This window comes from Trichosurus vulpecula, chromosome 7 (genome assembly GCF_011100635.1).
Source record: "Trichosurus vulpecula isolate mTriVul1 chromosome 7, mTriVul1.pri, whole genome shotgun sequence".
NCBI lineage: Eukaryota > Metazoa > Chordata > Mammalia > Diprotodontia > Phalangeridae > Trichosurus > Trichosurus vulpecula.
In genome coordinates, this window is record NC_050579.1 from 79,467,287 (window position 1) to 79,483,358 (window position 16,072).

The following is a 16,072-nucleotide window of genomic DNA, read 5'->3' on the forward strand; positions in this document are numbered from 1 at the left end:
TTTGAGAGTTGTGAAGATCAAAGAAGGTATCTAGACTTTCATCTTGTTGATCATGTGATCCATATAATTTTTTTATTGTCAAATAGAAACATCTATATGGTTTTTGTTTTAAAGATGACTATTAATTAGAACTTTTTCCTTCTAGAATTGGAATGTGCTAGAAACGTTGCAAAGATGGCAGAGACAACTAAAAGCATTATTGGACTCCAGGTAATTACCCTTTGAACTTCCGAGGTGTGAGAACAAGTTGGCAGCTTAAGAGTTTTGTTAGTTACCTATCCCTGATTGAATAAAATATTTGATTGTGAAGCATAATATCTAATTTGGGGCTAACTTTATTGGTCAAAGACAGTAGTGTTTTGGTGTACATTCGTTTTAAAATGAGATACTCTTTTCTCTGCCAAAACAAATTTTAATCCTTAGCTTTAGAATTGATTTTTCTTCAGGATCATTGTCGTAACCATTATTAGCCCTAATTTTAGTCATCAGAAAGTATACTCTGAATGAAGCTTAGATAAGTTGTCTTTACAACCTGGAAATCAGTTGGTTTCTGGCTACAAGTATGTGCCCAATGTTTCTCATGGCACTTCAGCTCACAGAGCTGCTTCTTCATGACCTAGCCACATTTCTACTTTGGAACTGATTTTCTTATTTTAAATCTTAGGAGTTTATGCCATTCCATGCTTTATTCTTAAATGCGTTTGATAATGATATTGAGAGCAGTCAGCTTTCACAACAAACAGCAGGAGCTCTTCAAGCCAACAAATTTGTTCAGGTAAAAAGTTAAATGCATTTGTAATTTCTATTACTTTTAAATTCAGAAATGACTTACTTGTAGATGTTTACTTGTGAACAAACAAACCAAAACCTAGCAATTTTTATTTTTGTTAGCCTCTTCTTGGGAGAAAAAATGAATTGGATAAACAGAGGAAAGCAATTAAAGAGCTTTGGCAACGAGAACAGAAGAAAATGGTTCGTATCATCATGGAATATGACATTCCTTCTTTCTTACTGCTTTTCTTCCCTTGCTTCACATCTGCAAACCCCTGCCAAATATTCCATATTTCCTTATGTAGTACTTTTCAATGCTTTCTTGTAGCCAAGGTACCTAATGTGCAGAAAGAATGTATAATGTAGGGTTTCAATGTCCTTTTTTTCCCTACACAGCAAGAGACAGAGACATCTCTCAAAAAGGCAAAACTCTTGTGTATACAACAGCAGACTGAATATGAAAAAGCCAAGTCTTCCACTGTGCGTGCTGAAGAGGAGTATCTGAGCTCAAGTGGAGGGCTTGGGAGAGAGGCCAGCAAGCAGTTAGAGAAAAAGCGAAGGCTGGAAGAAGAGGCTTTGCAAAAAGTAGGTCTTCCTTTTGGTCATTGGAAGTTGGAGCAGCAGCAGCAAACAAATTCTTGATTTCATTTTATTGTATTTTTCCACAGGCAGAACAGCTAGAGGGTTTAGACTAAATAAGGCCGGTTCACAAAGCTTACCTGTTGGGCAGTTTACATATGCTGCTGTTCAACTCTTAACGTGATGATAGTTAAGATCAAGAATGGTCACACTGCATTTTTTTTTAAACAAATATTCCATAGTTAGAACTATCGAGGCCATATTAAGGCATTTCAAATGCTATTGCTCATTATTAACTGCCATACTCTTCAATGTTCTGACTCCCTGCAGGTTGAAGAAGCAAATGAACACTACAAAGTTGTTATGATAGATATGGAAGAAAGACGAAATGATTTAGACCATACTAAAAGTGAAATTTTAACACAACTTCGTGAACTTGTTTTCCAGTGTGATCTAACTCTTAAAGCTGTAAGTAATTTAAGGGAACAGTAGACTTGATTGTTATATCTATTTTGGAACCTGTATAGAAGGAGGGAGGAAAAAGCTGTCAGATTTTTGTGTAATTAAAGGAGTCTTTTGAAGACTCACAGGAAAATTTGATTTATGGTGCCCATTATGTTTAGTTTTTGGACCTACAGATTATCTGTAAAATTGTGAAGTAAACTTGCCATTTTTATAGTTAGTGATGAATGTTGTTTCCTTTTCCTTTTATAAAATATAAAATGCACTATGCACGTGTAAGTTACTGTCATCACTTATGTCTCAGCTGTATTGTGAAGTTTTTCCACTGAAGGTTATTTCTCTGGTTCGGATAGAAATACTAGGTCGCTTGTGTTTCTTAGAATTCAGTTTATCTTAGATTGGGATATATAATTAATCTGGCTACCTAACCAGCCCTTTATCAACACTACAAAGCTATTAGTTGCTGTTCTTGAATACTTGTTAAACTTTCTATTTACACAATGGAGCAGAAGATAATTTGGGAACAGAAAAATGATCATGATTGTTTTCATTTTTCTCCACTGTTTCCCGCCAACCATTCTGTATTTAATTTACCTCAGATTGAGGATTGAGAAAGAGTTGGAGGCTAACAGTGTTGTTGAGGTTTCTTTTTCATCTGGTTATTGAAATTTCCTTTTTTTATTTGGTTGCCTTGAAACAGTTTGATGTGAAAAAAAATATAAACTTTTATGTTAATTGTTTTGGTGCATAGAACAGTATAGGGCTACATCCTTGGCTTCGAGAAATTTATAATCTATTTAGTAATCCAGGACCAACAAACATGAAATGATCAGCAAATAATAAACCACAGCATGAAATAAAATACTCAGTGGTATGGTACAGATAATTGATGTAGGAGATGAGAGACGAGAAACATTGCTTGTGACCCAGGGAAAATAATTTTGGAGGGTGAATATAGAGTTGGTGGTACTCCGCTCTGGACCTCAGAGGATGAGTAGGATTTGGAGAAGAGGAGAGAAAAGCATTTTGGGAAAGTAATTAGGACAAGAATATACAGAATGGACATTAGTGGTAGGAGAAGTATGTTTTATTTTGACTATATTGGTTTCCTTTGAAGGGAGTTAAGAAGGCCTTTCTTGACATCACCATTGATTAGCTTCTCTGCCACCTGAAACAAAAGGCCCAGTCTGGGCAGAGTTGGTATCCAAGGTTTTAGTGGAATTCCTAGTGCTTCCTGCTCATTGACCACGTTTCTGACCTACTGTGGCTAAGTATGTTGAATACTGAGGTGAAATAGAATAGTGCTTATCTTTCTTAACTTTATTGTCATTTTTAAAAAATCGTTCTAATTCATGTTGTTCTTATTGCATTTTAACTACTGTCCTGAATCATTGGACTGACCATATTACCCCCATACTCAGTAAATTCCAGTGGCTCCCCATTACCTCCAGGAACAAATGCAGATCATCTTGTTGAGTGTTCAAAACCCTTATTAACACTGGCTTGTGCTACCCTTCTTCCTGACTCTGCTCCACTTCAATACACTTTCTCCCTTCCTCTCTCTTCCATCTTCTCCTGCCTCACACCTTTTCCCTCCCCCCCCCTTCTCCTCTATCCTCTCTCCTTCCCTCTCCCCTTTTATTCTTTGTTTTAGTGACATTAATCTCCTAGCTGTTGCAGAAACAAGACATTTAGCTCCAAGCATGTTTTCTGTTGTCTCACATATGCCTGGAACATTCGTTTTCCTCATCTCTGTATCCTGGCTTCTCTCAAATCCTAACTGAAATCCCACCTTCTCTAGGAAGTCTTTCCTGATCCTCCTTAATTCCAGCACCTTTTCTGTTTTTATTATTTCCCATACATCTATATCATTTGTTTGTACACATTTATTTGCTTGTTGCCTCTCCCATTAGATTGTGAGCTCCTTGAGGCTAATAGAGGCTGTTTTTTGTCTTTCTTCATATACCTAGAGCTTAGCATAGTGCCTTGCACATAGGATGCTGCTCAATAAATGTTTATTGACTGGCTAAACGGGAGTTAGGCTTGGTCCAGAATAGACAGCTTTGGATAAAAGGAAGTTAAGGAAAGGACAATCATTATTCTAAATTCTTGACTTATTGGAAAATTAGTTTTAATCATTGCTGAACCATGAAGAGACAGTATACATTTGGGAAATTGTTTTAAGTGTCCTGGGGAAATTTTCACCTATCTACTTGCCATTGTAGATAAAGGCTCCTAAAAACTCATAAGTCAGCAGTTGTCTGGGTGGGTGATTAGTAAAAATGCACATCTATGAAGAATTCCCAGAGCTGCGGTGACCTAAAAACAAGACACAGCATTTTTAAGGTGATTCTCTTTCCCTGTTATTGTTATTCTTCCTTTGGTCCCAGGCAATTCTGATCTTCGTTTTATTATAGTAAGCTCCTTGAGAGTAGGAGCTATGTTGCTCTTGTTTTTGTGTTCCCATAGTCAGCCCCTGATGAGCCTTGTGGGATAAGGAAACTGAGGTTGATTGTAGAAGGGTTACTTTTCTGTGGTTACTTTTGCATCTTATGATAAATATTAAGACTTAATGCCTCCCCCTTTTCCTTATCGGGAAAAGAGTCTAGAAAACACTGTTGCCCCTATTTTCTAGATTCTTCCCGTACTATCCAACAAAGGTCATTACGACTCTATTTGACAATATAGCCTTTTGGGTAGGGAGATAGAGAAGGCTGAGTACTTTATGATTAGGTTTTCTTTCTTTTTTAAAAATTATTTTATTATTTAATATTTTAGTTTTCAATATTGATTTCCACAAGATTTTGAGTTACAAATTTTCTCTCGATTTCTACCCTCCCCCCCACTCCAAGATGGCATATGTTCTGATTGCCCTGTTCCCCAGTCAGCCCTCCCTTCTGTCACTCCACTCCCTCCCCACCCCCCATCCCCTTTCCCCTTACTTTCTTGTAGGGTTGGATAGATTTCTATGCCCCATTCCCTATATATCTTGTTTCCCAGCTGCATGTAGAAACAACTTTTTCTTTTGAGCATCTGTTTTTAAAACTTTGAGATCCAGATTCTCTCCCTTCTTCCCTCCCCACCCACCCTCCCTAAGAAGGCAAGCAATTCCACATAGGCCACATGTGTGCCATTATGCCAAACCCTTCCACAGTACTCATGTTGTGGAAGACTAACTATTTTGCTCCTTCCTATCCTGTCCCCCTTTATCCAATTTTCTCCCTTGACCCTGTCCCTTTTCAAAAGTGTTTGCTTTTGATTACCTTTTTCCTGTCTCTGCCCTCTTATCATCCCCCCTTTTTAATCCCCTTCCCCCTACTTTCCTGTGGGTTAAGATACCCAATTGAGTGTATATGTTATTCACTCTTCAAGTCAAATCCAGTGACAGCAAGATTCACTCATTTCCCCTCATCTGCCCCCTCTTCCCTTCCAACAGAACCACTTTTTCTTGCCCCTTTTATGTGAGATAATTTACTACATTCTGTCTCTTCCTTACTCCCTCTCTCAGTATATTCTTCTCTCATCCCTTAATTTGATTTTTTTTTTTAGATATCATCCCTTCATATTCAACTCCCCCTGTGCCCTCTGTGTATATATATGTATATTGCCTTCAACTCCCCTAATACTGAGAAAGGTCTCATGAATTACACACATTATCTTTCCATGTAGGAATGTAAACAAAATAGTTCCACTTTAGTAAGTCCCTTATGATTTCTCTTTCTTGTTTACATTTTCATGCTTCTCTTGATTTCTTGTGTTTGAAAGTCAAATTTTCTATTCAGCTCTGGTCTTTTCACTGAGAAAGCTTGGAAGTCCTCTATTTTATTGAAAGTCTATATTTTACCTTGGAGCATTGTACTCAGTTTTGCTGGGTAGGTGATTCTTGGTTTTAATCCTAGCTCCTTTGACCTCCAGAATCTCATATTCCAAGCCCTTCAATCCCTTAATGTAGAAGCTGCTAGATCTTGTGTTATCCTGATTATGTTTCCACAGTACTCAAATTGTTTTTTTCTGGATGCTTTTAGTATTTTCTCCTTGATCTGGGAACTTGGGAATTTGGCCACACTATTCCTAAGGAGTTTTCTTTTTGGGATCTTTTTCAGGAGGCAATGGATGGATTCTTTCAATTTCTATTTTAACCTCTGGTTCTAGAACATCAGGGCAATTTTCCTTGATAATTTCTTGAAAGATGATGTCTAGGCTCTTTTTTTGATCATGGCTTTCAGGTAGTCCAATAATTTTTAAATTATCTTTCCTAGATCTATTCTCCAGGTTAGTGGTTTTTCCAGTGAGATACTTCACATTGTCTTCCATTTTTTCCTTCCTTTGGTTCTGTTTTATAATATCTTGATTTCTTATAAAGTCACTAGCTTCCACTTGGCTCCAGTCTAATTTTTAAGGTGGTATTTTCTTCAGTAGTGTTTTGAATCTCCTTCTCCATTTGGTTAATTCTGCCTTTCAAGCCATTCTTCTCCTCATTGGTTTTTGGAGCACTTTTGCCATTTGGGTTAGTCTATTTTTTAAGGTGTTATTTTCTTTGGTATTTTTTTGGGTCTCCTTCAGCAAGTCATTGACTTGTTTTTCATGGTTTTCTGGCATCTCTCTCATTTCTCTAACCAATTTTTCCTCTACTTCTCTTACTTGCTTTTCCAAATCCTTTTTGAGCTCTTACATGGCCAATTCATATTTTTCTTGGAGGCTTTGGATACAGGTCTTTGACTTTGTTGACTTCTTCTGCCTATATGTTTTGATCTTCTTTGTCACCAAAAAAAAGATTCTAGAGTCTGAGTTTGAGTCTGAGTCTGTGTCCTTTTTTTGCTGCCTGGCCATGTTCCCAGCCAACTACTTCACCTTTGAGCTTTTTGTCAGGGTATGACTGCTTGTAGAGTAGAGAGTGCTTTGTCACAAACTTTAGGGGCTGCCCTGTTCTTTTCAGAGCTACTTCTACTCCACTGTCACCCCAGGCTCTGCCATAGCAGTGTTCCTCTTCTTCCAAGAACTGCCAACCAGGATTGCTACCCAGATCCAAGCAGGGCAAAGCAAGCCCTGAAGTCCCACTCTGGTTTGCTGCCTGATTCCTCCCACCATGTGAGCCAGGGATTCTGGAAGCAGCTGATGCTGGATCTCCACCGCTGCACCACCTCCATCACCCCTAGGGCTGGGGCCAGACCTGTTTCTAACCTGATCTAGCAGTTTACCCACTAACCTGCTCCATAGTCTTTGGCGTTTATGGGTTGAGAAGTCTGGTAACTAACACAGTTCAATGGTTTATGGCCCTAAGGCCTACTCCGGTCGACTCCCGGGGTCTGGTCTGTCCTGGCATGGCCTATGCTGGGCTGTGCTCCGCTCCCAGCACAGTTCGATAGACCCTTCCCAGCAACTATCCAGGCCATCCTGGGTTGGAGACCTGCTTCCCTCTGCTATTTCATGGGTTCCACAGCTCTAGAATTTGTTCAGAGCCATTTTATACAGGTGTTGGGAGGGATTTGGGGGAGAGCTTAAGCAAATCCCTGCTTTCCAGTCACCATCTTGGTTTTCTTAATGTTAAGGGATGTGATCCTCCAATTCCTTGCTGATAGCTACTGATAATGAAGATTAGTAGTGTGCCAGTATCTTGACTTTGATTCCTAATCTAGTCTTTTTTTCTTTTTTAATGGTTACACTGTTATTATGTCATGTTACAGTCATCCTGTGGAACAAATATGAATACAAGCAAAATCTATAATTTTCCAAGTAATAAAATTATTTTGATATGTTAATACCTATAGAAGTGGCCCCACAGTTAAATTTGTTGATAACAGATAATAGATATATATCAGCTAAGTCATAGACTTTAATCATAATACTGTAGTTTTAATTTCCATTGTTCCTTTGACATATACATACACAGGTGCACATGTATACACACACACTCATACGTCTATATGTACATTGTATGTGTATAGTTATACATATTGCCAATTACATATCTATCTATCTGTCTATATGTATGTATATTACACTTACTGCCAATGTGGAAATTTTTCAAGTGCTATTCTTGCCTGGAAAGAAAGTAAGGGATTTAACAGTCTATAAACAGTCATCTGTCCTTGGTCTCATTTTTTTCCATCTAGGTAGTGAGGAAAAGTGGTGAGAAGAAATGTTAACAAGGTATTATAGGGTGTAGAAGATAGAGTCTGAATCTGTGATTTTATTGATTTAGGGAGATTCCAGTGGGGAACTCCCACTGCCAAACAGGTCAGGACTTACAAAGTCAGAGCCCTAGAGAGTAGCCTGTACAACACTGAGGGATTTAGTGACTTACTCGCAGGATCAAATAGTCTGTCAGAGGTAGAAATTGAACCCATGTCTTCTTGGCTGTGAGACCAGATTTCTTTCCACTACACTATGCTACCTTAAGATTTCATAAAAATAAAGGATAATTTTGCTCTATTTTATTTTATTTATTCATTAATTTAGTCTTGACTTCTGATATCATGGGTTTGAAAAACTGATATGGAAATCCCCTACATTAATGTAGAGCTTTGCATTTATTTGTGTGATACTTTTAATTTATGCATAGAAGCTGTATGGTGGTGAGGTGAAGGATATTTTTTTCTTAGTTTTGAATTTAACAAACACCAAAAAATATTTCCGTATACAAAGTAAAACAGAAGAAGAGATAATTATATGAAAATAGGAATTTTTCCACCTCTCCACACACCACCATGCCCATTGCTGTTCTTTGTCTATTAATTTTTAATTCTTCAGAGACTTCTGGAGTTCATGTCCCACTGCCTTATGGCAACTCTGACAGAATGTTGATTTTAAAAAGCTGGGCCTGAGGAGGTGAAGCCAACGTGGTGGAGTAAAGGCAAGGATTTGCCTGAGTTCTTCCCCAAACCCCTCCAAATATCTTTAAAAAGTGACTCAAAAAAATTCTAGAGCAGTAGAACCTGCAAAAAGAGGGTGAAACAAATTTCCATCCCTGGACAACTTGGAAGGCCGGCAGGAAAGGTCTGTTGTGTCAGGGTAAGAGAGGAACACAGGCTGTGCCAACACAGACAAGGCCCCAGCAAACCTGGAGCAGGCCAGTGGTCGTTCCCAGATTTTTTAGCCCACAGACACCAAAGACAAGTTGGAAGGCCAGGAGGAAGGGTCTGTCATACCTAGGTGAGAATAGAGTGAAGTCCAGTGCAGGCCACACTAGCATAGCCCCAGCCCTAGGAAACCAAGAGGAAGTGTTGAAATCAACAGTGGCAGCAGCTGCTTCCAGAACTCTTAGCACACTGATGGTAAGGAGTCAGACAGCTGGAATCTTATTTTGGTGACAAGGAAGATCAAAACACACTCAGAAGAAGACAACGGTCAAAGCTACTACATCCAGAACCTCCAAGAAAAAATATGAACTGGTCTCAGACCATGCAAGAGCTCAAAAAGGATTTTGAAAATCAAGGTAGAAAAGTAGAGGGAACATTGAGAAGAGAAATGAGAGTGATGCAAGAAAATCATGAAAAATGAGTCAACAGCTTGCCAAAAAAGACACAAAAAATATTGAAGAAAATAACACTTTAAAAAATAGACTAGACCAAATGGCAAAAGAGGTCCAAAAAGCTAGTAAGGAGAAGAATGCCTTAGAAAGCAGAATCGGTCAAATGGAAAAGGAGGTCCAAAAGCTCATTGAAGAAAATAATTGCTTAAAAATTAGAATGGAGCAAATGGAGGCTGATGACTCTGTGAGAAATCGAAAACAATAAAACAAAACCAAAACTATGAAAAAATAGAAGGAAAAACAACTGACCTGGAAAATAGATCTAGGAGAGATAATTTGAAAATTATTGGACTGCCTGAAAGCCATGATGTAAAAAAGAGCCTCGCCATCATCTTTCAAGAAATTATCAAGAAAAAACTGCACTGATATTCTAGAACCAGAGGGGAAAATAGGATCTGAAAGAATCTACTGATCACCTCCTGAAAGATATACCAAAAGGAAAACTCCCAGGAATATTATAGCAAAATTCCAGAGTTCCCAGGTCAGGGAGAAAATATTGCAAGCAGCCAGAAAGAAACAATTCATGTATCATGGAGCCACAGTCTGGATAACACAAGATTTCTCAGCTTCTACTTTAAAGGATTGGAGGGCTTGGAATAAGATATTCCAGAGGGCAAAGGAGCTAGGATTACAACCCAGCAAAATTGAGTATAATCCTTTAGTGGAAAAATGGACATTCAGTGAGACAGAGGACTTTCAAACATTCTTGATGAAAAAACCACAGCTGAATAGAAAATTTGACTTTCAAATATAGGATTTATGAGAAGCATAAAAAGGTAAACAGGAAAGGGAAATCATAAAGGACTTAATAAGGTTAAGCTGTTTACATTCCTACATGGGAAGATAGTATTTGTAATTCGTAAGACCTTTCTCATTATTAGGGTAGTTAGAAGGAGTATATAAAGACAGAAGGCATAGATGTGAGTTGAATATGAAAGGATATCTAAAAAATAAAATTAAGAGGTGAGAGAGGAATGCACTGGGAGAAGGAGAAAGGAAGAGGTAGAATGCGGTAAATTATTTCACATAAAAGAGGCAAGAAAAAGTTTTTACTATAGAAGGGAAGGAGGGGAGAGGTGAAAGGGAGCGAGTGCTTACATTCATCAGAATGTAATTCATCAGAAAAGGCTCAAAGAGAGAATAACATGCACACTCAATTGGGTATAGAAATCTCTCTTGCCCTACGGGAAAGTAGGAAGAGAAAAAGATAAGGTGGGGGGGGGCGATAGAAGGGAGGGCAGGTAGGGGTTGGGTAGTCAGAAGCAAAACACTTTTGAGGAGGTAGGGTGAAAGGAGAGAATAGAATAAGTGGGGGGACAGGATGAAGGGAAATACAGTTATCAATAGTAATTGAAGAAAATTTGAAGTAGGTTTCTGTGATAAAGGCCCTCATTTCTCAAACATATAGAGAACTGAGGCAAATTTATAAAAATAAGAGCCATTCCCCAGTTGATAAATGATCAAATGATATTATCAGTTTTCAGATGAAGTAATTAATGCTATCTATAGCCATATGAAAAATATTCCAAGTCACTATTGTTTGGAGAATAGAAATTAAAATTAAAATTCTGAGGTACTACTACCTCATACCTATTAGGCTGGCTAATAGGACAGAAAAGGAAAATGATGGGCTATGGGAAAAATGAGACTTTAATGCACTGTTGGTGGAGTTGTGAAGTGATTCAACCATTCTGTAGAGCAATTTGGAGCTGTGCCCAAAAGGCTATAAAATCATGCATGCCATTTCACCTAGCAGTATTACTACTAGGTCTGTATCCCAAAAGAGATAAAAAACAAAAAGGAAAAGGGACTGTATGTACAGAATTATTTATAGTAGCTCATTTCTGAGGAGCTGAGAATTGTCCATCGAGGGGATGCCCATTGATTGAGGAATGGCTGAACAAGATGTGGTATGCAGTTATAATAGAATACTATTGTACTGTAAGACATGATGAGCTGGATGCTCTCAGAAAAACCTAGAAAGATTTGCATGGGCTGATATAAAGTGGAAGGTACTGTGTACAAAGTAACAGCAGTATTGTAGGGTGATCAGCTGTGACCGATTTAGCTATTCTCAGCCCTACAAAAGTCCAAGACGATGCTAAAGGACTTAGGATGAAAAATACTGTCCATCCCCAGAGAACTGATGGTATCTGAATATGGATTGAGGGATACTTTTTTTTAACTTTCTTTATTTTTTTTGAGGTTTGGTTTTGGGATTTTTTTTTTTGTCTATGTTTTCTTTCACAACATGACAATTATGGATATGTTTTGCATGGCTGCACATGTATAACTTATATCAAACTGCTTGCCTTCTCAATGAGGGGTGAGGTGGGGAAGGAGGGAGAGAATTTGGAACTGAAAAGTTTTAAAAAATGAATGTTGAAAATTGTTTTTGCATGTAACTAGGGAGAAGTAAAAAATAAAATACTAAAAAAAAATGGCCCTTTGCTTTCGTTAGAGTTGGGGTAGTTAAAAGAACTTTACAATTTCTCTAAGATGGTTCAATAAATGAATGCATAAATGAGTGAAAGTGAAAGACCCTTCTAGATTGATTATATGGTATTATAAATATATGCTCATGTTCTGAACACTAGAGTTATTTTCACAATTTATTTGCATAATGAAGTGAAAGTCAAATAATATATGGTACAGATGAGTAGAAATATTGCCTGTGAATTTTCCTTCTCCTTTGCTAAAAATTCTTCCTCTGCTACTTCCATCTTTTAAAATCTAAAATGCTAATCAGAAAGGACCAAAGTAGTTAGCTTTTGAAATACAAATAAGCATAACCTAAGTGGAGAAAATGTATACTGTGCTAGCCTATCTTGCTAGGAGTAGTACATGAAATTTCCAGTCTTATAAAATTGTTGAAACAGGGAATTTATGGCATTAACTCAAAGTTAAGACTTTAGGCAGGAGGTGTTTAGCTGTGTGAGTAGAGTGCTGGGGGATACCCCTCCATGTTACTTTGAGTCATTTGGGGAGAATAGTGTTTCTTCTGACAGATTCCTTTTAAAGTAGGAAAAAGCCTGTCCCTTTCCCATCCACCCCCCACACCCTCTTCTTAAAAGTTTCTTTTAAAGTAAATTTTGTAGGGAGTCATCAAGTCTGTATATCAGAAATATCTGTATGAATAAATCCTAGCACACTTTAGTGAGCCCTAAGAGGTGCGAGTTTAGATGTTGTATATAATATTGTATGTTACTTTTAACTAAGTGCATTTAAAGACCTGTTTGTTAAAGGTTCCTGATTATTCTTATGCTTTATCTTTATTTGACAAATAGGTAGTGGTAAACCTCTTCCAGATGCAACATGAGCAGGTTGTGTCTCTTCCAGTTAACTACCAGTCCCTCTGTGAGAATGCCAAGTTATGTGACCCCGGACGAAAGTTTGCAGAATTTGTGAAGGCAAAAACTTCTCCCAAGGATGAGGTTCACATAAAATCTAGTTCTTTTGAAAATTCCAAAATTGATGGGTAAGAATTAATGTGTTAAAAAAAAAAAAAAAAGAATTAATGTGTTGTTGAAATTTAGTAAAGGGGACTCATTTACTGCCAGATTCAAGTTTAATTTGAGTAGATTTATTACCTTTGACAAGAGCCATCTTTTTTGTCTCTCCTTTTTGGAAGTAATACACGTACTGAATGTGATAGATTGTGTGTTGAAGGGGATTTATTTTTCCTCACTTCAGGTAAAAATAAAGACTGCCAGTAATTTTGAGCTGATTTTTTAAAAAATTCAAAAACATTTCTAAGAAGGGGAAACTAAGAACCTTAGACCTAATCACTTTTGAGTGTCCGGAAAATGAGTAGAAAAATTTGGATATAGTTTAGGTCATTGGACTTGTTAACTATTAAATTAGTCTTTACATGTTTAGCCAATCATAATTGTATATATTTTAAGGTTTTTATATAGTACTTCTCTTGATTTCAATAAATACTCATTGAGTACTTTCTACTTCATGAAGAGCACTATACTACCTAGATACTTTGGAATATTCACAGTTAAGATATGCTTCTTGCCCTTGTAGAATGAATAAGATAGTAAGACATATGACTTTGGTGCACACTACTACATAGAAAGTGCATTAGAGAATTGCACAGCAACATCTATGTCAGGTCTAAGAAGGGATTAGGGAGTTTTTATCAAGAAGTTATCATTTAAGGTGAACCCTTAAGGATGGGGGTAGTACCCTTCAATAAGGGAAGAGGAGGAGGAAGGACATTCCAGGAGAGGTCAGAGGACTGCTTAGGGACAGAGGGAAGAGGACAGAGAGTAGTTTAGATTAACTGGATCATAGACAGTATAGAGGGAAAGGAGTAATAGGAGATAAATGAAAAGATGCAGTGGTATCAGATTGTCATGGTGTTGGAATATTTTTGGATTTCTGTAGCACTTAAGTCATATTATTTTCTTAAAGTGAGTTCACATTTGAAGTCATTCTTTGAAATTCAACAATATAAATGCTGCATTATGAAACTAATGTGGCTTTTGGAATATTGAATATAAAATAAATAATAGATTTTCCCTCCGATGACAGGCTATGTTTGTTGTTTGATATTTTTCCCTTAGATTTTTAAGTAAGGGGTCAACAAATAATCAACATGGATCACATGGAAATGTATCTCAGAATTCGGGAGACTGTACATTTCATTTATTAGAAGATATTGGCAGCCCTGTTTACCACTCCAAAAAAATTGGAGATAAGAGGTCCTGTAGCAGCCTAGATATCCCAGGTAATTTTTCATATTCTAGGGAGCACTGACTTGTATCAAGTGAAGTTATTTTTTATTTTATTTAATTTTAGTCATGTCCCTGAAAATTTATAAATCAGATAAAAGGAGTAATCATAAGTTTTGCAAACATTTACTAGTATACATAAAAGTGAGAGGCAACATGGCTGGCCTGAAACCAGAAATATCCTGCTTTTAACATAGTTTCACTGTGTGACTCTGAGGAAGCTGCAGTTTCTCAGTGCTCTAGGCAATCCCTAAGACTATCAGTTGGAGAGAAGATGCCAACCTGCACTAGTACTGGGGGGTTTCCTCCTCTTGGCATTTCCTCTACCAATGAAATCATAGGTCCAGTCTTTAACCCTTTATGTAATAAAAGCATTAATAGCTTAAATAAAATGTTCTTACATTTAAAGTTGATTGTGCTTTAAATAATTTTAATTTGCTTGAAATACTAGGAAACAACTGCATTTAAATATGGTATTTGTAGGCTGGTTTATTTTGCATTTGATTTTTGCTCTGTACTTTAGCCTCTAGCTAAACCATAGCTTTATTTTTTAGAAATCTTCAAATATCTTATTTTTTAAAGCTGTCAGAGGGCGACCACCTCCTGTCAGATCATGGTCAGTTGGTCATCAAAGTGGTGGAATGTGCAGTGATTCAGAGAGTGCTGGAGGAAGCAGTGAATCAAGGTCCATGGATTCTCCTTCTGCCAGTCCAGGTACATAAAACATTTATTATTATTGTTGGAGAGTTACAAATACCCATAAAATGTAAAAGATTTTAAAATGCTTTTTATTGATTTTTGTCGATGATACTTCAGATCCCAAACCATAACTTTTGTCTGGTGCTCTTATTCCTTTGCCTGAACTATTCCTAAAATATCCTTTCTACCTTTTCTCTGATGTCACAGTTTTGTATATGTAAGACTTTTCTAAGGAGCTCCCAGATGGAAATCTATACCCATGAGAACTGAGGTGACGTCTGATCCACATTGCTGTTCTTCCACCTTTCCCCTACCCTTCCTTCCTTCCTGAGCCATCCCTGTCCTTTTAGGTTGGTTTTTGTGTTTGCCTCTGTAAGTATCATTGGGGCCTTCCATTTCCCTTTTTAGCCACTCTAAACTCTGGAGGAATGCTAGACTGTGAGTCTTCTTCCGGTCAGGAAGTGCTGGAAGCAAAGCTTATGTTATCTGTGCAAATACTTTTATAATTGAACTTCATAAGATATACATGAGTAATTTCCAGGAGGTAATTTACCTTCCACATGCTTCTGGTAAGCTGTTTGAGCCTCTTTTAGTAAGGAACTTTAGTGCTTTTCCCATTTCCATGATATACTCAATGAAGTAAAAAAGGAGCTAGGATTTACATCTAAGCATTACCTACCCCACAAAAAATGTAACTTACCTAACAGGGAAATAGGAGAAGAAAGGGTTAAGGAGTGGAGGGTAGGAAAGATATGTTGGAGGACAGATTAAGGCAGGCAGGAGTTAGGAGCAAAATAGACTTTAGAGGAGGGATAGGCTAAAGAGAGAAAAAGAAGAAACAGCAGAAAATGGAATGGAGGGAAATACATGGAAATCATAGCTGTTGATGTGAATGGGATGAGCTCACCCATAAAACAAAAGCAGATAGCAGAATGGTTTAGAAACCAGAATTGAACAATACCTTGTTTAGAAGAGACACACTTAAATCAGAAAGGCACATGCAGAGGTAAAATAATGAGCTGGGGCAATTGAATCTAATATGATGAGCTAAAAAGCTGAACTAAAAAGGCAAGAGGTAGTAATTAGACAAAGCAAAAGTAAAAATAGACATAATTAAAAGAGATAGGGAAAGGACGTTATGAAATAATGTCAAAAATTTTTTACAACAACTCTCTTTTATAAAGACCTCATTTCTCAAATATACACTGAGTATAGAGCAGAGTAAATTTATAAAAATATGGGGGCAGCTAGGTGGTGCAGTGAGTAGAGGCCCTGGAGTCAAGAGGAC

General features: G+C 37.4%; 1 protein-coding gene across 2 annotated transcripts in view; it reads left to right on the plus strand.

Annotated features, from left to right (window-relative positions):
• LOC118856333 (rho GTPase-activating protein 29-like) overlaps positions 1-16,072 on the plus strand; it is a 76,208-nt gene that overhangs the window by 39,701 nt on the left and 20,435 nt on the right. For both annotated transcript variants that reach the window (XM_036766593.1, XM_036766594.1), the window contains exons 5-12: positions 146-210; positions 665-775; positions 892-972; positions 1,168-1,356; positions 1,681-1,818; positions 12,631-12,821; positions 13,918-14,081; positions 14,668-14,799. In XM_036766593.1, coding sequence (XP_036622488.1) covers positions 146-210; positions 665-775; positions 892-972; positions 1,168-1,356; positions 1,681-1,818; positions 12,631-12,821; positions 13,918-14,081; positions 14,668-14,799 — 1,071 coding nt within the window. The remainder of the gene's footprint in view (positions 1-145; positions 211-664; positions 776-891; positions 973-1,167; positions 1,357-1,680; positions 1,819-12,630; positions 12,822-13,917; positions 14,082-14,667; positions 14,800-16,072) is intronic.